The sequence below is a fragment of the Pseudophryne corroboree genome, chromosome 5 (genome assembly GCF_028390025.1).
Source record: "Pseudophryne corroboree isolate aPseCor3 chromosome 5, aPseCor3.hap2, whole genome shotgun sequence".
Lineage (NCBI taxonomy): Eukaryota > Metazoa > Chordata > Amphibia > Anura > Myobatrachidae > Pseudophryne > Pseudophryne corroboree.
This window is the reverse complement of record NC_086448.1, coordinates 283115206-283141757: the sequence shown is the minus strand read 5'-3', so window position 1 is coordinate 283141757 and position 26552 is coordinate 283115206. Positions and strand designations below refer to the sequence as shown.

The 26552-nt window shown below is 45.3% G+C and overlaps 1 protein-coding gene across 4 annotated transcripts in view; it reads left to right on the top strand.

Moving 5' to 3' along the window:
• Positions 1 to 26552, top strand: part of LOC134927634 (intraflagellar transport protein 70A) — a 254713-nt gene that overhangs the window by 173590 nt on the left and 54571 nt on the right. For all 4 annotated transcript variants that reach the window (XM_063922382.1, XM_063922384.1, XM_063922383.1 and 1 more), the window contains one exon: positions 8056 to 8266. In XM_063922382.1, coding sequence (XP_063778452.1) covers positions 8056 to 8266 — 211 coding nt within the window. The remainder of the gene's footprint in view (positions 1 to 8055; positions 8267 to 26552) is intronic.

The window sequence follows — 26552 nt, the reverse complement described above, 5'->3', positions numbered from 1 at the left end:
ATGTTACCTTGCCAATTTCAACACCCTCCTCTGTCCATGTCCTCCACGCCTTCCCTCCTGACTCTCTGCCCTTGACTTTGCCACCTACTTCACATCTAAAATTGACTCATACTTAACTCATACGTCTGGATTTCCCAGCCTACCACTCCACATTCATCTTATCCAACTAAATATGTCTAAGACTGAGGTAATCATCTTCCCACCCTCCTGCATACCCTCATTTCCAAAATGTAATTATCTATTGACAGCATAACCATCTCCTCTAGCCCCCAAGTGCACTGTCTTGGAGTTACCATTGACTCTTCCCCCTCCTTTAAACCACACATTCAGTACCTGTCGCAGCCCTGCCCTTTCCATCAAAGATCAAATATCACCATGATCAGACCATTTCTCATCCTAGATGCTACTAAGACCCTCATGCACTCACTGGACATCGAGAAAACAAAAAAAGGGGGGGAGGGTGTTTTTCCCCCCTATGTGTCCACCTGCACACTAAATAGTACTTGCAGCAATACTTAAAAAACTATATGATAGTAGAAATTCAGAGATATTTGTTGCATGCATTTGCAAATATATGGTAAGCTGCCGGGCCCATTCATGGCTTCTATGTTTACCGGCAGTCCTTACACTGCATGATAACAGTACCTACTCAGGGCCATGTAATTGTCTATTGTAAGGCCTCATGATAAAGGCACATACAGAAATACACCCAAATTGAGGACTAGCTTACCTAGAAGCCACCCCTGGGATCTCCAAGTAGCACTACAGGAACCATCATGCCTTCCAAATGCTGATCCCATTCAATGCATCTCGTAACTGCAAACACAATGAAAGCTACTCGGTCAATCCGGCAGCACTTTTCAAGTGTGTGTAAAGTACATCACCAGGTTGAGTTACAGTAACCTCCTCCTATCTGCCCTCCCTGACGTCCACATTCCAGTCCAGCCTGTCATCCATGATGCTTCCCGGCTCATCTTCCTCTCCAAACATATTACATCTGCCTCCCCTCTCCTACAAGTCCTACACTGGCTCCCCATCCCCTTCAGAACCCAAATCAAGGGTCTCGCACTCACTTCCAAAGCCCTCACCCATTCCTGTCCCATTTACATCTCTGACCTCATCTTCCTTCACACTCCAGCCCGGCTTCGCTACTCAAATGCATGTCGCTTCTCCTGCCAACTGATTACGTCCTCCCATTCCTGTCTCCAAGATTTTGGCTGTGGAGCTGAACCTTCTCTCTTACCTCTAAAATTCTATCCCTCTCCCTATCAGTATCTCTAGCACTCTACAAAACGTGAAATGGGCTCTCAAGACCCACTTCTTCACCAAACCCAGCAATCTCTCAGTCTAACCCTATGTCCCTTGCTCACCCTATCCGTGTAACCCCAGTTTGTCTGCCCCTCCCCTTTAGAATGTAAGCTCTCACCATCAGGGTCCTCTCCCCTCATGTGCTTTGGCTTCCCTACTAATACTAACATCTACTCCATGTTCCCTTTAACTATTGGTTTCTGCCACTATGCTGCTCATTTGAGAGCTATGACCTCTGATCCAACAGTGTTTATAAACCATGTACTTGTTTGGCTTTGTCTTGTATTGTATATCACTGTTTTCTTGTGCGCGCCTGTGTTTGTGTACTTTGTTAGGCGCTGCGGAGCCCTTATGGCGCCATGTCAATAAAGGATAATAATAAAATATGAAATCCTACAGTAAACTGGTTGTTAGTAATGCTGCATGCAACAAGATGTTATTTACAAAGGTGATGCTGAATTGAACAGTGAGCTGATAGCACTCTTACTCCACTATTTGACCACATAGTATGCCGCCTTTTGATTATCTTGATCGTGTTCACAGGTGGTTTGCACCATGTAGTTCACAGTGCTTTGTCTCTGTATGGCTGCAGTTATAGATGCAGAGGCACTGTTAGCAGCTTGTGCGCTGTGGGCAGACTGTGTCCAGAATGCAGTGGTAGTGGTGGAGAGGATAACGGCTGTTGAAACCGTAACAGCTGAGTGCAGGTCAGCCTCAGCCAATAAGTATACACCTGATTCTTATTGACTATTGCTGTCACGCGTGACAGCCGACAGGGACAGCTGTGGCGCTGCAGTGCAGCAAGCCAATAAGAATCAGCCTGATTCTTATTGGCTTCTACTGGATGTCACCATGATCATCTGGTTGACTGTCTGCGGTTGATCAGTAGATCACGATTGGCGTTTTGGCCACTCTTGTAGAACATTTGATATGCTGCACATATTTTCTCTATCGTCCTAGTGGATGCTGGGGTTCCTAAAAGGACCTTGGGGAATAGCGGCTCCGCAGGAGACAGGGCACAAAAAGTAAAGCTTTTCCAGATCAGGTGGTGTGCACTGGCTCCTCCCCCTATGACCCTCCTCCAGACTCCAGTTAGATTTTTGTGCCCGGCCGAGAAGGGTGCAATCTAGGTGGCTCTCCTAAAGAGCTGCTTAGAAAAAGTTTAGCTTAGGTTTTTTATTTTACAGTGAGTCCTGCTGGCAACAGGATCACTGCAACGAGGGACTGAGGGGAGAAGAAGTGAACTCACCTGCGTGCAGGATGGATTGGCTTCTTGGCTACTGGACATCAGCTCCAGAGGGACGATCACAGGTACAGCCTGGATGGTCACCGGAGCCGCGCCGCCGGCCCCCTTGCAGATGCTGAAGTCAGAAGAGGTCCAGAATCGGCGGCTGAAGACTCCTGCAGTCTTCTAAAGGTAGCGCACAGCACTGCAGCTGTGCGCCATTTTCCTCTCAGCACACTTCACACGCAGTCACTGAGGGTGCAGGGCGCTGGGGGGGGCGCCCTGGGAGGCAAATGTAACCTATATAAAGGCTAAAAATACCTCACATATAGCCCCCAGAGGCTATATGGAGATATTTAACCCCTGCCTGGATTCACTAAATAGCGGGAGACGAGCCCGCCGGAAAAGGGGCGGGGCCTATCTCCTCAGCACACGGCGCCATTTCCTCTCACAGCTCCGCTGGTCAGGACGGCTCCCAGGTCTCTCCCCTGCACTGCACTACAGAAACAGGGTAAAACAGAGAGGGGGGGCAAATTTATGGCGATATTTTGATATATATAAAGCAGCTATAAGGGAGCACTTATTATAAGGCTATCCCTGTTATATATAGCGCTTTTGGTGTGTGCTGGCAAACTCTCCCTCTGTCTCCCCAAAGGGCTAGTGGGTCCTGTCTTCGTTAGGAGCATTCCCTGTGTGTCTGCTGTGTGTCGGTACGTGTGTGTCGACATGTATGAGGACGATATTGGTGTGGAGGCGGAGCAATTGCCAAATATGAGGATGTCACCCCCTAGGGAGTCGACACCAGAATGGATGCCTTTATTTATGGAACTACGGGATAGTGTCAACACGCTAAAGCAGTCGTTTGACGACATGAGACGGCCGGACAATCAATTAGTGCCTGTCCAGGCGACTCAAACACCGTCAGGGGCTGTGAAACGCCCTTTGCCTCAGTCGGTCGACACAGACCCAGACACAGGCACTGACTCCAGTGGTGACGGTGACGAATCAACCGTATTTTCCAGTAGGGCCACACGTTATATGATTTTGGCAATGAAGGAGGCGTTACATTTAGCTGATACTACAGGTACCACTAAACAGGGTATTATGTGGGGTGTGAAAAAACTACCTATAGTTTTTCCTGAATCAGAAGAATTAAATGACGTGTGTAATGAAGCGTGGGTTGCCCCTGATAAAAAGCTGATAATTTCAAAGAAATTATTGGCATTATACCCTTTCCCGCCAGAGGTTAGGGAGCGCTGGGAAACACCTCCTAGGGTGGACAAGGCGCTAACACGCTTATCTAAACAAGTGGCGTTACCCTCTCCTGAGACGGCCGCACTTAAAGATCCATCAGATAGGAGGATGGAAAATATCCAAAAAAGTATATACACACATGCAGGTGTTATACTACGACCAGCTATAGCGACTGCCTGGATGTGCAGTGCTGGGGTAGTTTGGTCAGAGTCCCTGATTGAAAATATTGATACCCTGGACAGGGACAATATTTTACTGTCGTTAGAACAAATAAAGGATGCATTTCTTTATATGCGTGATGCACAGAGGGATATCTGCACACTGGCATCACGGGTAAGTGCTATGTCCATTTCGGCCAGAAGAGCTTTATGGACGCGACAGTGGACAGGCGATGCGGATTCAAAACGACATATGGAAGTTTTGCCGTATAAAGGGGAGGAGTTATTTGGAGTCGGTCTATCAGATTTGGTGGCCACGGCTACAGCCGGGAAATCCACCTTTCTACCTCAAGTCACTCCCCAACAGAAAAAGGCACCGACTTTTCAACCGCAGCCCTTTCGTTCCTTTAAAAATAAGAGAGCAAAGGGCTATTCATATCTGCCACGAGGCAGAGGTCGAGGGAAGAGACAGCAACAGGCAGCTCCTTCCCAGGAACAGAAGCCTTCCCCGGCTTCTACAAAAGCCTCAGCATGACGCTGGGGCTTCTCAAGCGGACTCGGGGACGGTGGGTGGTCGTCTCAAAAATTACAGCGCGCAGTGGGCTCACTCGCAGGTAGATCCCTGGATCCTGCAGATAATATCTCAGGGGTACAGGTTGGAATTAGAGACAGATCCACCTCGCCGTTTCCTGAAGTCTGCTTTACCAACGTCCCCCTCCGAAAGGGAGACGGTTTTGGAAGCCATTCACAAGCTGTACTCTCAGCAGGTGATAGTCAAGGTACCTCTTCTACAACAAGAGGGGGACTTTATGGTATCCTTGGACATCAAGGATGCGTATCTCCACGTTCCAATTTACCCCTCACACCAGGGGTACCTCAGGTTCGTTGTACAAAACTGTCACTATCAGTTTCAGACGCTGCCGTTCGGATTGTCCACGGCACCTCGGGTCTTTACAAAGGTAATGGCCGAGATGATGATTCTTCTTCGAAGAAAAGGCGTATTAATTATCCCATACTTGGACGATCTCCTAATAAGGGCAAGGTCCAGAGAACAGCTAGAGATGGGATTAGCACTGTCGCAAGAAGTGCTAAAACAGCACGGGTGGATTCTGAATATTCCAAAATCCCAGTTATTGCCGACAACTCGTCTGCTGTTCCTAGGGATGATTCTGGACACGGTTCAGAAAAAGGTTTTTCTCCCGGAGGAAAAAGCCAAGGAGTTATCCGAGCTTGTCAGGAACCTCCTAAAACCAGGAAAGGTGTCTGTACATCAATGCACAAGAGTCCTGGGAAAAATGGTGGCTTCTTACGAAGCAATTCCATTCGGCAGATTCCACGCAAGAATTTTCCAAAGGGATCTGTTGGACAAATGGTCAGGGTCGCATCTTCAGATGCACCTGCGGATAACCCTGTCTCCAAGGACAAGGGTGTCTCTTCTGTGGTGGTTGCAGAGTGCTCATCTATTGGAGGGCCGCAGATTCGGCATACAGGATTGGATCCTGGTGACCACGGACGCCAGCCTGAGAGGCTGGGGAGCAGTCACACAAGGAAGAAACTTCCAGGGAGTATGGACGAGCCTGGAAACGTCTCTTCACATAAACATTCTGGAACTAAGAGCAATATACAATGCTCTAAGCCAGGCAGAACCTCTGCTTCAGGGAAAACCGGTGTTGATCCAGTCGGACAACATCACGGCAGTCGCCCATGTGAACAGACAGGGCGGCACAAGAAGCAGGAGTGCAATGGCAGAAGCTGCAAGGATTCTTCGCTGGGCAGAGAATCATGTGATAGCACTGTCAGCAGTGTTCATCCCGGGAGTGGACAACTGGGAAGCAGACTTCCTCAGCAGACACGATCTTCACCCGGGAGAGTGGGGACTTCATCCAGAAGTCTTCCACTTGCTGGTAACCCGTTGGGAAAGACCAATGGTGGACATGATGGCGTCTCGCCTCAACAAAAAACTGGACAGGTATTGCGCCAGGTCAAGAGATCCGCAGGCAATAGCTGTGGACGCGCTGGTAACGCCTTGGGTGTACCAGTCGGTGTATGTGTTTCCTCCTCTGCCTCTCATACCAAAAGTATTGAGAATTATACGGCAAAGAGGCGTAAGGACGATACTAGTGGTTCCGGATTGGCCAAGAAGGACTTGGTACCCGGAACTTCAAGAGATGATCACGGAAGATCCGTGGCCTCTACCTCTAAGGAGGGACTTGCTTCAGCAGGGTCCCTGTCTGTTTCAAGACTTACCGCGGCTGCGTTTGACGGCATGGCGGTTGAACGCCGGATCCTAAAGGAAAAAGGCATGCCGGAAGAAGTCATTCCTACTTTGATTAAAGCAAGGAAGGAAGTAACCATGCAACATTATCACCGAATTTGGCGAAAATATGTTGCGTGGTGCGAAGATCGGAGTGCTCCGACGGAGGAATTTCAACTGGGTCGATTCCTACATTTCCTGCAATCAGGATTGTCTATGGGTCTCAAATTGGGATCTATTAAGGTTCAAATTTCGGCCCTGTCGATTTTCTTTCAAAAAGAATTGGCTTCAGTCCCTGAAGTCCAGACCTTTGTTAAGGGAGTGCTACATATACAGCCTCCTGTGGTGCCTCCAGTGGCACCGTGGGATCTCAATGTGGTTTTGGACTTTCTAAAATCTCATTGGTTTGAACCACTAAAGAAGGTGGATTTGAAATATCTCACATGGAAAGTGACCATGCTTCTAGCCCTGGCTTCGGCCAGGAGAGTGTCAGAACTGGCAGCTTTATCTTACAAAAGCCCATATCTGATTTTCCATTCGGACAGGGCAGAACTGCGGACTCGTCCGCATTTTCTCCCTAAGGTGGTGTCAGCATTTCATCTGAACCAGCCTATTGTAGTGCCTGCGGCTACAAGTGACTTGGAGGACTCCAAGTTACTGGACGTTGTCAGAGCATTAAAAATATATATTGCAAGGACAGCTGGAGTCAGAAAATCTGACTCGTTGTTTATATTGTATGCACCCAACAAGATGGGTGCTCCTGCGTCTAAGCAGACGATTGCTCGTTGGATCTGTAGCAAAATCCAACTTGCACATTCTGTGGCAGGCCTGCCACAGCCTAAATCTGTAAAGGCCCACTCCACAAGGAAGGTGGGCTCATCTTGGGCGGCTGCCCGAGGGGTCTCGGCATTACAACTTTGCCGAGCAGCTACGTGGTCAGGGGAGAACACGTTTGTAAAATTTTACAAATTTGATACTCTGGCTAAGGAGGACCTGGAGTTCTCTCATTCTGTGCTGCAGAGTCATCCGCACTCTCCCGCCCGTTTGGGAGCTTTGGTATAATCCCCATGGTCCTTTCAGGAACCCCAGCATCCACTAGGACGATAGAGAAAATAAGATTTTACTTACCGATAAATCTATTTCTCGGAGTCCGTAGTGGATGCTGGGCGCCCATCCCAAGTGCGGATTATCTGCAATAATTGTACATAGTTATTGTTAACTAATTCGGGTTATTGTTGAAGGAAGCCATCTTTCAGAGGCTCCGCTGTTATCATACTGTTAACTGGGTTTAGATCACAAGTTGTACGGTGTGATTGGTGTGGCTGGTATGAGTCTTACCCGGGATTCAAAATCCTCCCTTATTGTGTACGCTCGTCCGGGCACAGTACCTAACTGGAGTCTGGAGGAGGGTCATAGGGGGAGGAGCCAGTGCACACCACCTGATCTGGAAAAGCTTTACTTTTTGTGCCCTGTCTCCTGCGGAGCCGCTATTCCCCAAGGTCCTTTCAGGAACCCCAGCATCCACTACGGACTCCGAGAAATAGATTTATCGGTAAGTAAAATCTTATTTTTGGTAAGGGCAAATTATAACATCTCATTGACTGAAAATACTAGGGTAAGAGCAAATTAATTTATGGAAATGTATATTGGGTTTGAACAGCAATAGCATGAGAAATTTGATTGTATAAGCTTTGTAAGATAACAAGGGGTTAATGAATTTTGCATGCTAAAACTTTGAGTAGGCATGACGTTTGAATTCTGTGTTTCTCTTCTGTTCGTAATCATCCATAGTCTGCATCCAACTAGATATTTTTAACCATTATTGTTGACCAAACCTTTCTTCTTGTGGATCTTAGATACATACCTGTTTTAATGGCCCAGGCAAAGATATATTGGAACATGGAGAACTACCAGATGGTGGAGAAAATCTTTCGGAAATCGGTGGAGTTTTGTAATGAACATGATGTGTGGAAACTGAATGTGGCCCATGTATTGTTTATGCAGGAAAATAAATATAAGGAGGCCATTGGTTTTTATGAGCCCATCGTTAAAAAGCACTATGACAATGTAAGTATACAGTAGTTCATATAAATATTGCAGTGCCAATGTAATTAATACTTTCTTGTGTGTAGTTAACTCAGTATATGTAAGGTTTTTATTAGTACTGGGATAGGCAATGTTTTTCTCTTTTGATGCCAAACGTATCACATTGCAAGCCAGAAAGCTTACCACCAACGCAACATACGGATGTGTCTACATACATCTAGCCTTCCTGCATGTTAAATAGCCGTTCTAGTCACATCGTGTCATGGCTTGACTTGGTAGCGCTGAGCGTCTTTATGTGCAACTTTTTCAATTAAAATGCATCATATTTGCAAAACGATTAGGGCACACAAGCAGCTCATGCTGATTGAAATGATATGCGGCATGCTTAAATTCTGTGTGCGATTGTGGCTGTATCTGCATACGAAATGGTACGTTACAGTGTTTTCCTAGTAAACGTACCACTGTGATATACCATTTCAAATGCAGTTACAGCCGCAAACGCACACAGAATATAGGCATGCTGCACATCATGTTAATCAGCAGAGCCTGCTTGTACGTCCTAGTCGCATAGCTATGCGGATAAGACACATTTTCTGCAAAGAAAAACTCCCAATGCTAACGGAGTTGCATGGGACCTGTCAGCTCACTCACGCCAAGCATCTCCCACTACGTGGCGTAATGAGGCAAGATGTATGAGGATGCATCTGTACAAACATTTATCAAAGCTTATAAATGGATGCTAAAAATGTTAATGTCCTTCCTCTATTGAAGCTATTTTGCTCAGAGTAGGTTGATAATTTGTAGTCTGCAGACAAAGACATGCTTTAGAATTTGGTACTGTGAGCAGTAATAACTGTGGCAGGGTTCGCTCTACACTGAGTCCGAGGGTTTGCTGTATATTCGGGCCATGCTTGGGTTCTTTGATTTGTAAATGGCCTAGCACACTAAAAATGTAGGAGGGGGAGGTTCAGCTGCATAGTAGGACAGTAGTTGTCCCAATAGATACCCCACAAAACCACTAGTGGCAAGGGTTGCCTACCCGTCTATTAGCATATGAATGTGGATTAACTATTCGGTTCATTCAAGCACTTATGTTCACCTATGTTCACAACTAAACAAAATGCAGTATAGAATTATCTTTCCCCTGTCCATGGAGAATTGAACTGGACTCAGCTTTAGCACATCTTCACCCAGAACATGTGACAACATTATGTCATGGAAATGGGTTTGGGACTTTAAAGCTGAGTACCCAACATTACAATCCACATACAGGTGGCTCTTGAGCAATGACTGACCTGTCTCTGTGGCCTTATACCCTGGGTAGCAGGCACCAATCACACTCCCCTAGTTATAGCCCTATATCTATAGGCATGAGCACCTTTACATCATACAAAGCATGTGTATTGAATAACATTATCCATCTGTAGTTTTGGTTTGTGTGCTTAAAGCACGTTTGGGCAATTGATTTATTAATAACCCAATCAAAATTCTAAGATTGGTATATGTTATCATGGTGTTGTCCACTTTATATCTTCTCTCATTTGTTAGTAAAACATGTAACGTCCTATTTCCCAGGAGGCAGTAGTACAAAGACAGGATTTGTTTTAGTGTGGATATTTCTATGTATAATATATAAGTAGTAATATCAGTAAGAATTAGTTAGGACAATGTAAATATATACTATTTGGTGAATGCCAAGAACACTTTTCTTTTGTTTTCGGAGAATGTAAATAGTACAAAAAAACATACATTTCTCTGACGTCCTAGTGGATGCTGGGGACTCCGTCAGGACCATGGGGATATAGCGGCTCCGCAGGAGACAGGGCACAATAATAAAAGCTTTAGGATCAGGTGGTGTGCACTGGCTCCTCCCCCTATGACCCTCCTCCAAGCCTCAGTTAGATTTTTGTGCCCGACGAGAAGGGTGCAATCTAGGTGGCTCTCCTGAGCTGCTTAGAATAAAAGTTTAAGTTAGGTTTTTTATTTTCAGTGAGTCCTGCTGGCAACAGGCTCACTGCTACGAGGGACTTAGGGGAGAGAAGAAAACTCACCTGCGTGCAGGATGGATTTGCTTCTTAGGCTACTGGACACCATTAGCTCCAGAGGGAGTCGGAACACAGGTCTCACCCTGGGGTTCGTCCCGGAGCCGTGCCGCCGACCCCCCTTGCAGATGCCGAAGTTGAAGAGGTCCAGAAACAGGCGGCAGAAGACTTTCAGTCTTCATAAGGTAGCGCACAGCACTGCAGCTGTGCGCCATTGTTGTCAGCACACTTCACCAACAGTCACCAACTGTCACTGAGGGTGCAGGGCGCTGGGGGGGGCGCCCTGGGCAGCAATGTATAATACCTTTTTATGGCTAAAATACATCACATATAGCCCTTGAGGCTATATGGATGTATTTAACCCCTGCCAGATCTCACAAACTCCGGGAGAAGAGCCCGCCGAAAAGGGGGCGGGGCCTATTCTCCTCAGCACACGGCGCCATTTTCCTGCTCAGCTCTGCTGTGAGGAAGGCTCCCAGGCTCTCCCCTGCACTGCACTACAGAAACAGGGTTAAAACAGAGAGGGGGGGCACTTATTTGGCGATATGATTACATATATAAAAATGCTATAAGGGAAAACACTTGTATAAGGGGTTGTCCCTGTATAATTATAGCGTTTTTGGTGTGTGCTGGCAAACTCTCCCTCTGTCTCCCCAAAGGGCTAGTGGGGTCCTGTCCTCTGTCAGAGCATTCCCTGTGTGTGTGCTGTGTGTCGGTACGTGTGTGTCGACATGTAGGAGGACGATGTTGGTGAGGAGGCGGACCAAATTGCCTGTATTGGTGATGTCACTCTCTAGGGAGTCGACACTGGAATGGATGGCTTATTTAGGAATTACGTGATAATGTCAACACGCTGCAAGGTCGGTTGACGACATGAGACGGCCGGCAAACAAATTAGTACCTGTCCAGGCGTCTCAGACACCGTCAGGGGCTTGTAAAAACGCCCATTTACCTCAGTCGGTCGACACGGACACTGACTCCAGTGTCGACGGTGAAGAAACAAACGTATTTTCCTTTAGGGCCACACGTTTCATGTTAAGGGCAATGAAGGAGGTGTTACATATTTCTGATACTACAAGTACCACAAATAAGGGTATTATGTAGGGTGTGAATAAACTACTTGTAGTTTTTCCTGAATCAGATAAATTAAATGAAGTGTGTGATGATACGTGGGTTTCCTCCGATAGAAAATTATTGGCGGTATACCCTTTCCCGCCAGAAGTTAGGGCGAGTTGGGAAACACACCTTAGGGTGAATAAGGCGCTCACACGCTTATAAAAACAAGTGGCGTTACCGTCTCCAGATACGGCAGCCCTCAAGGAGCCAGCTGATAGGAAGCTGAAAAATATCCTAAAAGTATATACACATATACTGGTGTTATACTACGACCAGCAATCGCCTCAGCCTGGATGTGCAGCGCTGAGGGGGCTTGGTCGGATTTCCTGACTGAAAATATTGATACCCTTGACAGGGACAAGATTTTATTGACTATAGAGCATTTTAAGGATGCATTTCTATATATGCGAGATGCGCAGAGGGATATTTGCATTCTGGCATCAAGAGTAAATGTGATGTCCATATCTGCCAGACGACAGTGGTCAGGTGATGCAGATTCCAGACGGCACATGGAAGTATTGCCGTATAAAGGGGCGGTCCATCGGACCTGGTGGCCATGGCAACAGCTGAAAAATCCACCTTTTGTTACCCCAAGTCACATCTCAGCAGAAAAGGACACAGTCTTTTCAGTCTCAGTCCTTTCGTCCCCATAAGGGCAGGCGGGCAAAAGGGCCAGTCATATCTGCCCAGGGGTAGAGGAAAGGGAAGAAGACTGCAGCAGGCAGCCCATTCCCAGGAACAGAAGCCCTCCACAGCTTCTGCCAAGTCCGCAGCATGACGCTGGGGCCGTACAAGCGGACTCAGGTGCGGTAGGGGGTCATCTCAAGAGTTTCAGCACGCAGTGGGCTCACTCACAAGTGGACTCCTGGATCCTACACGTAGTATCCCAGGTGTACATTGGAAATTCGAGACGTCTCCCCCTCACAAGTTCCTGAAGTCTGCTTTACCAACGTCTCCCTCCGACAGGGAGGCAGTATTGGGAACAATTCACAGGCTGTATTCCCAGCAGGTGATAATCAAAGTACCCCTTCTACAACAAGGGAAGGGGTATTATTCCACACTATATTGTGGTACTGAAGCCAGACGGCTAGGTGAGATCTGAAATATTTGAACACTTACATACAAGCGTTCAAATCAAGATGGAGTCACTCAGAGCAGTGATAGCGAACCAGGAAGAAGGGGACGATATGGTGTCACTGGATATCAGGGACGCTTACCTACATGTCCAAATTTGCCCTTCTCACCAAGGGTACCTCAGGTTCGTGGTACAGAACTGTCACTATCAGTTCAGACGCTGCCGTTTGGATTGTCCACGGCACCCCGGGTCTTTACCAAGGTAATGGCCGAAATGATGATTCTTCTTAAAAGAAATATGGACGCTTTCCTGATAAGGGCAAGGTCCAGAGAACAGTTGGAGGTCGGAGTAGCACTATCTTAAGTAGTTCTACGACAGCACGAGTGGATTCTAAATATTCCAAAATCGCAGTTTTTTCCGACGACACGTCTACTGTTCCTAGGGATGATTCTGGACACAGTCCAGAAAAGGATGTTTTCTCCCGGAGAAGAAAGCCAGGGAGTTATCCGAGCTAGTCAGGAACCTCCTAAAACCAGGAAAAGTATCAGTGCATCATTGCACAAGGATCCTGTGAAAAATGGTGGTTTCTTACAAAGCGATCCCATTCGGTAGATTTCACGCAAGAACCTTTACGTGGGATCTGCTGGAAAAATGGTCCGGATCGCATCTTCAGATGCATCAGCGGATAACCCTGTCTCCAAGGACAAGGGTGTTTCTTCTGCGGTGGCTGCAGAGTGCTCATCTATGAAAGGGCCGCAGATTCGGCATTCAGGACTGGGTCCTGGTGACCACGGATGCCAGCCTGAGTGGCTGGGGATCAGTCACACAAGGAAAAAATTTCCAGAGAGTGTGATCGAGTCTGGAGACTTCTCTCCACATAAATATACTGGAGCTAAGGGCAATTTACAATGCTCTAAGCTTAGCAAGACCTCTGCTTCAAGGTCAGCCGGTATTGATCCAGTGGGACAACATCACGGCAGTCGCCCACGTAAACAGACAGGGCGGCACAAGAAGCAGGAGGGAAATGGCAGAAACTGCAAGGATTCTTCGCTGGGCGAAAAATCATGTGATAACACTCTCAGCAGTGTTCATTCCGGGAGTGGAAAACTGGGAAGCAGACTTCCTCAGCAGGCATGACCTCCACCCGGGAGAGTGGGGACTTCATCGGGAAGTCTTCCACATGATTGTAAACCGTTGTGAAAAACCAAAGGTGGACATGATGGCGTCCCGCCTGAACAAAAAACTAGATATTGCGCCAGGTCAAGGGACCCTCAGGCAATAGCGGTGGACGCTCTGGTAACACTGTGGATGTACCAGTCAGAGTATGTGTTCCCTCCTATGCCTCTCATACAAAAAGTACTGAGAATCATAAGAGGGAGATGAGTAAAAATGATACTCGTGGTTCCGGATTGGCCAAGAAGGACTTGGTACCCGAAACTTCAAGAGATGTTCACGGAAGACCCGTGGCCTCTACCTTTAAGAAAGGACCTGCTCCAGCAGGGGCCTTGTCTGTTCCAAGACTTACCGCGGCCGCGTTTGACGGCATGGCGGTTGAACGCCGGATCCTGAAAGGGCATTCCAGATGAAGTCATCCCTACCCTGGTCGAAGACAGGAAGGATGTAACCGCAAAACATTTTCACCGCATTTGGCGAAGATATGTTGCGTGGTGTGGGGCCAAGAAGGCCCCTACAGAGGAATTCCAACTGGGTCGTTTCCTACATTTCCTGAAAACAGGACTGTCTGTGGGCCTAAAGAAAGAACTGGCTTTAGTGCCTGACGTTCAGATGTTTGTAAAAGGGGTACTGCATATACAGCCTCCTTTTGTGCCCCAGTGGCACCTTGGGATCTCAATGTTGTTTTGAGTTTCCTAAAGTCACATTGGTTTGAACCACTCACCACTGTGGACTTAAAATATCTCACATGGAAGGTGACGATGCTATTAGCCCTGGCTTCAGCCAGGCGTGTGTCAGAATTGGCGGCTTTATCATATATAAAGCCCTTACTTAATTTTTCATTCTGACAGGGCAGAATTGAGGACTCGTCCTCAATTTCTCCTTAAGGTGTTTTCTGTTTTTCACATGAACCAACCTATTGTGGTACCTGCGGGTACTAGGGACTTGGAGGACTCCAAGTTACTTGACGTTGTCAGGGCCCTGAAAAATATGTTTCCAGGAAGGCTGGAGTCAGAAAATCTGACTCGCTGTTTAGCCTGTATGCACCCAACAAGATGGGTGCTCCTGCTTCTAAGCAGACGATTGCTCGCTGGATTTGTAATACAATTCAGTTTACACATTCTGTGGCAGGCCTGCCACAGCCAAAATCGGTAAAAGCCCATTCCAAAAGGAAGGGGGCTCATCTTGGGCGACTGCCCGAGGGGTCTCGGCTTTACAACTTTGCCGAGCAGTTACTTGGTCAGGGGAAAACACGTTTGCTAAATTCTACAAATTTGATACCCTGGCTGAGGAGGACATGGAGTTCTCTCATTCGGTGCTGCAGGGTCATCCGCACTCTCCCGCCCGTTTGGGAGCTTTGGTATAATCCCCATGGTCCTGACGGAGTCCCCAGCATCCACTAGGACGTCAGAGAAAATAAGATTTTACTTACCGATAAATCTATTTCTCGTAGTCCGTAGTGGATGCTGGGCGCCCATCCCAAGTGCGGATTGTCTGCAATACTTATACATAGTTATTGTTACAAAAATCGGGTTATTCTTGTTGTGAGCCATCTTTTCAGAGGCTCCTTCGTTGTTATCATACTGTTAACTGGGTTCAGATCACAGGTTGTACGGTGTGATTGGTGTGGCTGGTATGAGTCTTACCCGGGATTCAATATCCTTCCTTATTATGCACGCTCGTCCGGGCACAGTATCCTAACTGAGGCTTGGAGGAGGGTCATAGGGGGAGGAGCCAGTGCACACCACCTGATCCTAAAGCTTTTATTATTGTGCCCTGTCTCCTGCGGAGCCGCTATATCCCCATGGTCCTGACGGAGTCCCCAGCATCCACTACGGACTACGAGAAATAGATTTATCGGTAAGTAAAATCTTATTTTTATTTTCAAATACTAAATTGTTGAAAATGTATATGTCACACAAAGCCAGTCCAATACAGGACGAACTGACTGCATTATTCTGCATTTAGATATTTCCATTAGGACTCTTGTAAGCTTTTACTGTAGTTGCTGCTTGTTCACGTCATTATGTAAATTGCAGTCGTGCATGAAAGTAGAGGAGACTATAACACTGTTCCTGGTTCTCATGTGCAGCTACTATTGGCCTTTTGTCTGCAGCAGCTAGCAGTGAGATCTACTGCTGGTATGATGAAAGGAGCACACTGGTGGTTGCTTGAGGATGAGGGTAGTTGTACTGCAGATCATCAGAAGGCTGACCAATCACACTGTGGGAAATATTTGTGTCACATAACTATGTTCCAGAAGTCATTTATATTGTTAAACACGTCTATGTGTTCTAAGCATCTGGTTATATCATTTATTTTTGGAACATAATTGCATTTAAAAGCCATGAAAATAATATGCTATGCATCTTCACTTAAAAGTAGTGAATAACTGCAGTGATGTTGTATTTAGTTTACTGGAGCTAATTTCTTGATAATTATGTGAAATCTGTTATGGGGAAAAATTATTTTTCTTAAGTAGGACTTACTCCGATTTACTACATACTGTAAATGCCTACAATGCCCATGCATATAAGACTCTGGAAGCCACCATCTTTTTATTTGGAAGCGTGATATAGATCGGTAATGCATTTATTTAAAACAAGTGCAAAGAAGAAAGATTATTTTGTCCATTACAACGACTTAGACATTTGCTTTTATCCTGTAAACCACACAGAAATAAAGATGGAATGTAAATGTTTGCGATGGGGCAATTCCATGAAACTATGGATATAGGGGCTGATTCAGACCCTGACACCGATGTGCAAAATCGCTATGAAGCTATTTCTGTACATCTGCGTGTACGCCGGTGTGCGCATGTGCAAGGTCCTAAACTAAGTTCTCTTCAGAACGCAGTTTAAGAACCGGAACGGGGGTGGGAACGGGACTTTGACGCCACATTTTGTGGGCGTCAACGCTCCATTATAGGGGCGCAGCCCAGACAACGGAGGCGTGTCTGGACCGTTGGAGGGGCGAACCGTGGCGGCTGCATGATGTCACACGCAGCTGCTGCAATCTTTAACATGGCGTGTAGCCATCTGCCTTTGCAAGCAGTTAGCGTAGGCAGAGGTCTACTCAAGACATGTGAAAGCATCACTGCCGTGCAATGCGCTTGCATGTCTGTGGAGGGGGGGGGGGGGGGGGGGGGGCTGGATCCGGTATGCAGGGCGGACTTGCCCCATGCGGGCGTCCCCCTCCTGTCAAAGAAATTGATCGTAGATTTGCGTTTTCTTGCACATCTCCGATCATGTCCGAATTAGGCCCATAGAGCCTAAAATATAAACGTCAACACAGGTACAAGCTATTGTCTTTATTAATCAATTAATCAGTTGAAGTGCTCTTTTTTGCTTATAGAGGAATATTATTTTGGTTTGTGATCTAGTAATTAATTTTGGAACTCATTAAACAATTCGTGTTCATTGAATGATAACAATATTATGGACAGGCTTTTATTCATTTGCATAAAAAGCATTTAAAATATAGGTGTTTGATTAAATGATCACATACTATCCATTTTAGTGTTATACTATCCATTTATCAGGGTTAATATAATGGAAATAATGCAATTTAACATCTATAAATTCTCCATGATATGGTTAAATTAATTCCATGGTGACTACATTACCGAAAATGATAAAAAGTTATTCAGATTTTGAGATATAACCTCAAAATTCAGTTTTATATTAAAGTTTCTTAATGCAACCTGGTCGCAGCGGCTGCATGTGACGTCACACAGCTGCCGTGCCCCCCCCCCAACAGTCCAGCCACGCCTGCGTTGGCCGGACCACGCCCCCCTAAACGGCGACTTAACGCCGCCATCCAGCCCCCTCCCTCCCAGCGACCGTCTCTGTTTGTCAATCTGGCAGAGGCGTTCGCTAGGCAACGACGGCTTTCAGCCGTCTGGAATGCACCGACCCGATCGCTGCGCTGCGATAAACTGCAGTGACCCCCTATGTCTCTTAAGAGAAAGCAAGTAGTCACACACATGATTTACTGAGGTCCAACGCTCAGATATATATAAATGTATTTGATATTAAAAGGTATGCATACAAAATAACATATGTACAGTATATTATTCAGTATAACATATTTAAATATAAGATAGGGTTACAGTGTTACAGTTACATAAGAAAAAGTTACAGCCAGTATACATCACCCTTAGCTCAAAGGACAGACATCACCAGTTAGAATCAGCAACACTGAGCTCCCTGGGCAAGGGAAAGTACTTATGTACTGTGTATTGGAGAAGATATACATCTGGGGCTGGGTCTTCTGCTATTGGTCCAGGAGAGGGAGGTTTCTCATTCATTGTGTGTTATTGGTCAGTTCATATGTGAGCAATGTCCAGTTTTAAGATGCATGTACAGTTGTTTGCCACTGGAAATGCTGCTGCAGGAAGTCCTTTGTCTCATGGAATGTGACTTTATAATCCTACATTTGATCATAACTAATTGTCGCAATGTATGACAATTTACCCATAGCTACCGGTTTATTACTCATGTTCTCCTGACCATTTTGACACTAAACATGATATGATTAACTTGTTCCGTCCCAGTAATACATACGTCTGGTTTTACAATCTTTTATGCATATACAAATACAATTCAATCCAATCCTTGTGTTGGACATGTTTTGTCTATGTGTAATTTATGTGTTGTATGAATATGTGTCTGTGTGCGTCTTTATGGCATTTCTCAGTGATTGCGCCTTCTACTGTATACACACCCACCACGTGGCAACACGCACGCCGTGCGATTCTATGCACAATGCGCGGTAAGGAAGCATGGTGCGTCAATTGTGTCCTTACGCCACCACCGAGAAGCGCCACTCTCTGTGTCATTGTATGTGTCATTTATCAGACTTCAACATTTTTTCATGTACTTGTTTAGAATACTGTTGAGGGCCGCCTTTGGTGAGTCTGTGTAACTACAACTTGTCTCCTGTATGTGTGGCCTGTGCAGCTTCACCTGTCATATAATTAGGCCATTATGTGGTGAGTCTGTGTAACTGCAGCTAGTCTCCTGTATGTGTGGCTTGGGCTGTCCCACCTGTCAGTTATTAGGCCATTATCTTGTGTCTGGCTTCCAGTCATCCTGATTGGGGCATGCTTCCTTTATTACCCAGCCTGCCCTTCAACTGACGCCGGTAATAGGTACATGTTCCTGTTTGTACCTGTGTTCAGGCCCTGTCCTATGGTGGAATCTTTAACCTGTCAGCTCGAGAGAGATCCTGTCTATCTGTGTTGTACCTGTGACCTGGAGACCTTGCTCGATTGATAACCAGACCAGATCCAGTCAGCCTTGTATTTAAGTTTTTGTTAAGCAGTGTGTGGAGTTCCCACACAGACACTGTCTTGCTTATATTTCTGTATTATAACATCTTAAAGCATTTAGTGAGAACCTGTCCGCTTGTATTAGATGCTGTCTGCCTGTGTTGAACCTGTGACCCGGAGACCTTGCCAAATTGATTACCTGACCAGAACCAGCTAACCTTTTACTCAGGTTTCTGTGGAGTTCCCACACAGACACTGCTTGCCTGTATTTCTGTATTATAACATCTTCATGCATTGTTGCATTCACAATCACTCATATATTTAATGTCTTAGCTTTCAACACTCTGTGCCTTGGTGCCTATGTTGGGATTTCAGCATCCGCGCCGCATATAATCTGTTCATTGTCCTTTCTGTATTCTCTCCCATTGGTAGTCACGCTAGTCTTAGTTAGCTTCCCCCTTATTCACTCGCAGTCTCAGTTGGTGCCTTGTTACCTCGTAAGGTCTGAGGGCATCGGAGTCTGGGAGGACCTAAGTCGCCTATTCAAACGTGGCTGCTATAGGAGAAGACTAGCTCTGCAGGCACCAACCAACCACTGGGGGAGAGTAACGGAGTCAGGGGTTAGAGTAGGCGTTGCTGCCACCATTCATAACTGACGGCAGCTTCACTCGTGAGTACTGGAACTTCCCAGTTGCCACCCACTCCCCAGAGTTCCAGGTACTCAGATCGTAACAATTATAGATGTGTCCTCATACAACTAGACTCAATATGACATTAGACACAAGACACTTGGTTCGAGTCAGCCACCAAGTCTTGGCATATTTTTAGCGTCTCTTTACCCATATGACTCAGTCATAATGCAATGTAGCTAAATTTTGATTAATTTGGTATGCATACACTTATATATCTGTGTGCGACTCAGTCTGTACATGTACCACAATAGAACTCAGCATGGCAAAAGTTACAGCTGCTGCATCATAGCAATTTCTATCCAGATTCAGACTCAGTCGCCCACAGATATATATCGCATATCACATTAATCAGATCAGACTTCCAGAACATCCTAGGGCATCACATTGCGACTAAGTGATTTTTCAGGTAAAAAGATGCAAAAAAACACGCCCAGTACTAGAAGAGTCACATGGGACCTGGTGCGCCGAGAGTGGCTGTTTGACGTGACTGCATCAGTAATGTATGAGGACACATCTGTGGGTTGCTCTTTTGATCAGGAAGTATATCTAAATAGGAAGTGCCACAACTTATATTGTTGATCTCAGTCAATTAATATACATGTTGCAATGAACCATGTGCCATACATGCCTACTCTCCAGGAAACTGCTGGCGTCTCCCGATTTTTGGGGTAGCACCCCCGGAAGAGCAGGCAGATCTTCAGCATCCTGCCCGCACCCCAGTGTTGCAGGCAGGATGGAGAGATACTCTCCGGTATTCGGGGGTCCGTGGGTGGGGGAGGGTCTAAAATGACACAAATCACATAATTTTATCCCTGACCCTCCTTAGAATCACAGCGTTTTCCCGGTGTGGGGGCAGGGCTTTCTAATATCACAGCCCGGCACTGCCCCCTAAAGTTCCCTGCAGTGTCTCCTCTCCGGACTTCTCCCAGAGAGGAGAAATTAAAAGCAGGTAAGTATGCCACGTGCTGAGTAATTTTTTAAATAATCCTGAACAAGAGTGTTTTTTATTATTGTCAGAATTTTAACATACAGTACGAGTTTCTGGTGAGTTCCAGAGGTTCATTAAAGGCTACATTTTATAAATGTACTACTACTTGATTAGTCTTGATTTTGTTTTGAATGTACACATTTGTGTTGTAGTTGATATTTTTGTTTTGTATTTGAATCTATGTTTGAATATTTATGTCAGCATTTCTTCACAAGTATTGTATTCCATGTATCGAGTCATGTTGATGGGTTTTAAATTGTGTCATATTGGGCCTGATTCAGCATGGATAACTATTTTTCTGAAATCGCTATTTGGCGATTTCAGCATATGTAGACATGCACCTACGCCAATGCACTCATGCGCAAGGTCTACTGCTTTCTCTTCAGAACGCAGTATGAGTCCTGGCAGGGGACAGTTACATGGTGTCAACGCCGCATTTTGTGGGCGTCGACGCACTGTTTGGGGTGCGCAGTCCAGACAACGGAGGCGTGTCTGGACCTTTTGTGGGGTGTGCCGCGGCAGCTGTATGATGTCACATGCAGCCGATGCAAGCCTAAACATGGCGGTAGCTGTCTGCCTTTGCAAAGTCAGGGGGCTACCGTAATCATGTGAGTGCTACGTTAAGCCGGGGGCAGGAACCGGCATGTGGGGTGGAATTGCCGTGTGCTGTGCGTCCCCCCGCATCTTAGTGTAAAGAGTTGTAGTTGTACGATTTTTCACAACTACAACTCATGCTGAATTAGGCCCTTTGTCCTTAAATACTTTGTAAAACATAATAGGAAATATAAGTAGTAGTAGTTTCATTACTAGGTAACAAACATATTGTAATCAGTTCACTTCACCATGGATATTACCCATTGTTGATTCCGTTACCACAGCATGGTGATTCCATTACTGTATTAATAAATCTGCCCAGGTTACACAAATTGTCATACTTTTAGCAGTTTTATGTAGATTTATCCCCAGGATGTCCCCACTGTGCCATTCAATTGTGAAAATCTAGAGTTCATTCTGTAAGCTGAATTTATCAATTGTGCACACACAAAGTAACATGAATGGTGATTCCATTACTAACAAGTAGGCTGATTTATCACGGATAACTTACACAAGATAGATATATGGGGGGGCATTCAATTTTTGAAGAGTCAGTTGGGTGTCTTTTTTTTCCTATCTAATAGACAGGAAAAAACAGACACCCAACCAACTTTTCAAACAATTGAATTCCACCCATGGGGTCTATTGTGGTTTATTTATTGGGTTATGATGATTTGTCTACATTAGTGGTGGCAGGTGTATGATGAATAGAGTTTATCACTATAAAAACTGATTCAGTTACCAGTTGAATTGCCCTGTGGCCAATGCCTTTTTCCTTTGCATCAGTTCCCAGTGAAGGTTCCCCGTTGTGATTCAAAATAAGTATTACTGTCATATTTCTGATTTAATACTGAAGAGGTTCCAGTGGAGAGGCAGTCAGCATTTTGTATTGACAAGTAAGGAAAACAAACTTTAAAAATAATCTTAAAATGTAAATTATTTAATAGGATAAGCAGCTAAAACAAAAGCCTTGAATTTGGAATCTTCTTGTCTATGTAAAATACATCGGCTAAAAGCAATACTGATTTGTTTGGAAATCGCAATATGCTGGGTTGGGCTCATTGATTAGCTGACCGTAAAAACAATTCTTAAATCAGATCTAATTTTTACAAAATATTTTCTGAATTTCAAGTTTATTACAAGAACTTTTGCCAAATGCTCTATTTATTCTTACTGTTTACTGAAACATACAGTACACATCATCTATGCATCATTTTTCTCCTGTGCTTCTTAGCTGGGACAGTGTAACATTGAAGAATGTCCTTGCAAGAGAAAAGTTTTGGTAAACTTAGAACTTGTCACTTTATTTTCTGTTGATTTTCCTTTTTTTTTTATTGTTTTGGTTGCATGGCGTTTCTGGGTGCCTGTCTTTGTAAAGTGTGTTGCGCCGCCTCAGGCCTCCACCATTCACTTTGTCTATTCTAGCTTGACACCATCCATTAACCATACCTCCCAACATGACCCTCTCCAGGAGGGACACAATGCTCTGCTTCTGGACTTTCCTCTTAATGTATGATTGCCGACACCTGTTTGGAACAGGTTAATGGATAAGAAAGGTGGTTCACCACAGGTGATGGCAATCTTAAATTAAGAAGAAAGTCCAGGAGCAGAGCATTCTGTCCATCCTGGAAAGAGTCATGTTGGGAGGTATGCATTAACAGCCTTCACATTGTAAAAGTTTAAAATGTCATCAGTCAGTGCTACAGTAGGAATGGATGTGTAATGCTCAATGAGCAAGTTCTGTTTCACGTACAAAAAAAGGCTTTGCCAGTGGCAGGCATTGAAGTTTAGAGTGATACAGAACTGCAGCCAGTGGAGAGAGTACAGCTTCCCAATCAGCTTTCATAAGATACAGAATAGATTTTCTCCAGATCTGTAATGACAACCCCATAGTAAAGTAAGGACTTTCCAAAAACTTAAATATTTGGGGTACACTAACGCTTTTAATTCAGATGATTAGGTACTGTAGTTGTGACTGGATGCTCCTTGCTGCGCCAGGTGATCACAGATTTGTTTGATCCCTCTGTATTTGGGCTATTAGGGGAGTCCCTCTTACTATCAGTAACCACCTGTTACTGACTCCACCCACTGCGCAGTGGACAGATAATGCTGCCACCACCAGGCTCCTACATTCGGAACTTGGAACCGCTTACTTCTGCGTATGTGTGGGCACACTGCTGCCACCACCCCTGATTGGTGCCATTCCACTGGTCCTTCATGGTCCCTCCGTGGTAGCTGGCAGAGGGTGGAGCTAATACAGTTTATTTTATGTATGTGTGCACTACTGTTAGCGCTAGTCCCAGCTCCCAGCACTTCCCTATGCTGTATCCCAGCATCACGCAGAGGACAGTCTTACACTACAGCCTTGCCAATGGCTATTACATTTACAGCTGGCGCCTCAGGGCTTATTGGTCCATTCAAAAATGGTGCAGTAGCACGAGGGTTCACCTGTTCAGTGCCATGGCCATGTATGCCAGGTCTACAGCCACAGTAGTAAGCCCCATAATAGAAAAATAACCAAAGAACAAAGGGGGTAATTCCAAGTTGATCGCAGCAGGAATTTTGTTAGCAGTTGGGCAAAACCATTTGCACTGCAGGGAGGCAGATTTAACATGTGCAGAGAGAGTTAGATTTGAGTGTGGTGTGGTCAATCTGATTTGCAGTGTAAAAATAAAGCAGCCAGTATTTACCCTGCACAGAAAAAAATAACCCACCCAAATCTAACTCTTTCTGCACATGTTATATCTGCCTCCCCTGCAGTGCACATGGTTTTGCACAACTGCTAACAAAATTCCTGCTGCGATCAACTTGGAATTACCCCCAAAATGTACCCATTTCAATACAGAGAGCTAAATTCCTTCCTGAGAAAGCAGAGTTCTGTGTAAGGTATAGCATTTAAAGTGAGATATCTCTCTTATATTTTATCTTTATTTTTATTCTTTATATTTAGCTTTTTATGTTTGTTTTTCATCTGCCAAAATGTATCTGATACTGCATACTTATGCCCACTAACATTCCACCAGGTACAATATGTTCTGCTCAGACCTTTCATTTAGGTGGTTATCCTATTACCCTCGATCATTTTTTGCACAGAAAAAATGTGGGTTTTCTCTGTTATTTTACCTGGTGGTATTATTGCGCTATCCTAAGCCACGGACCTTTGTATTTTCGCAGGCGCAATCGTGTAAAGAATGGAAACAAAATCTCCCGATAAGCGCCGGCATTGAGGCTAATAGGATAGCCCCGGGCACGCTAATTAGCTGCGCTAATTTACCATGGTTAATTGGATATCGGCCTTAATGTATGATTGCAGGTAACCTCCTACTAAACAACCTACTCATCAATTACTTAGTTTAACACTGGTGACTAGATTCTGATAACAAGGGTAATCCAGGAGCGGAGCATTTTGTACCTGATGGAAGGTGTTATGTTGGAGGTTATGTTGGAGGTTCTGCCTACTTAAATTATACTGTAAATAAGGGATTTTAACTGCTTTTGGAAACACTTTATTTCTACATGTTTGGAATGGTAGTTTCAATGTCGGAATAACACTGAAGTTGGAAATAAATATCCATAACAACTGACTGAAATGGGTAAAAATTGTTGTACAGTTATGAATTAGTTATGGAGATTACTACCTAATCATCTTTTTAGTGACTACTGTATATGGATTAGTAACCGTTACAAATATGTAAGGGTTTGGAGATACCTTACTGTACCATAGAGTGGTCATTACTGCGCAGGATAAAATCTGTTCTATATTTTCATGTACTACTACCAGTGCCGGACTGGGGCATGTAGGGCCCATCGGGGGAATGCAGTGGTAGGTGCCCATGTGTAGGGGTGTGGCCAGTCTCTACAGGGGGTGTGCCCAGCCACCACATTGGTTTGCCTAACCATTTTGCAAGTGTTGGTCCCCTAGATAAATATATACAGTAAATACTGTAGTGCATGCAAGATAATGTACTAGATTAGCACAGTCTGGAACCTGATCCCTAGAGGAGGGGGTGGGCCCCTAGGCAGTAGGGCCCACCGGTGGTTTCCCCTGTACCCCTGTGGGCCAGTCCAACCCTGACTACTACTGTATTACTGCATTGGTTCTCAGAAAATGTTGCTGTATTTGCAAAGGTATCAGGGACACTTTTACAAATGTGTTGCAAATTAGTCACATATCCTGTATGCTGCAGAGACATTGCAAAATATATACAGTATACAGTATATTAGATAGGGGCTGTTAGTAATGAAACATCTGAAAAGAAAGCAATAAGAATGTGACATTAACTGTTAACTTGGTGAAAAGTACAGTTTAAGCATTGGCAACTCACAGACGACAGCAATTATGTGCCTGAACCACTGTTTCTGTCATTGTACTGCCGCCGACATCACTAAGGCTAGGGCCACACATAGCATTTTTGCGGACCCGCTTGTCATCGCTGTATGCAGCAGAACAGAAACCGACTAGTGCCAAGACAGGATTTCAAGTAGAACACAGTGCGGCACAGCTGTGTGAACACATACATTCGAATGTATAAGTACTACTTGAAATCCGGTCTTCCTGTCATCCAGTTCAACTGCAGCATGCTACGGTTAGATCTGGCGAGTACGGCACCACTGCATATGTGTAGACAGCCGCATAGGAGTCCTTGTTCAGGATCCTTCCTGCCAAGTGGGTCCCGCTAAAACGCTATGTGTGGCCTTAGCCTTAGACATGGTGCACTTTGTGCTTTAGTGATGTCATTTTTTCTGGCAAATTGATACGCTGCATTTTCATGGGGTGTAGTATGTAATGCCGGCGCTCGGGCTCCCGGCGACCAGCATACCGGCGCCGGGAGCCCGACCACCGGCATACCGACAGCGTGGCGAGCGCTAAGGAGCCCCACTGTTTTATTCTCCCTCCAGGGGTGTCGTGGACCCCCACGAGGGAGAATAGCTGTCGGTATGCCGGGTGTCGGGATTCCGGCGCCGGTATACTGTGCGCCGGGATCCCGACATTCGGCATACTGAAGACCACCCTTCTCATGAGCCCCCACAATAGCTGTAATAGAAAACAATTTTTATTTACAATTTTATTTACCTACAAACACCCAGAAACACCTCTTTGACCACTATCAATAACATCTTCATTCTCAAAGTAGTCCAATTGTGATCTTCTTTCCAAAATTCAATTGAAAGTAACATGAAAAAAATCCTGTAAGACGGAGAAAACTGCGCCTTATGGAGGACTGCAGCAAAGTCAAATTGAACAAGAGTGTCAGTACCCTTTCAGCCAATCACAAGCAGTGTATGAAATAACTTGTGATTATGATAGCAGCCACTCTCAGTTCAGTTTCAATCAATGTCGCAGCTGTTGTCATC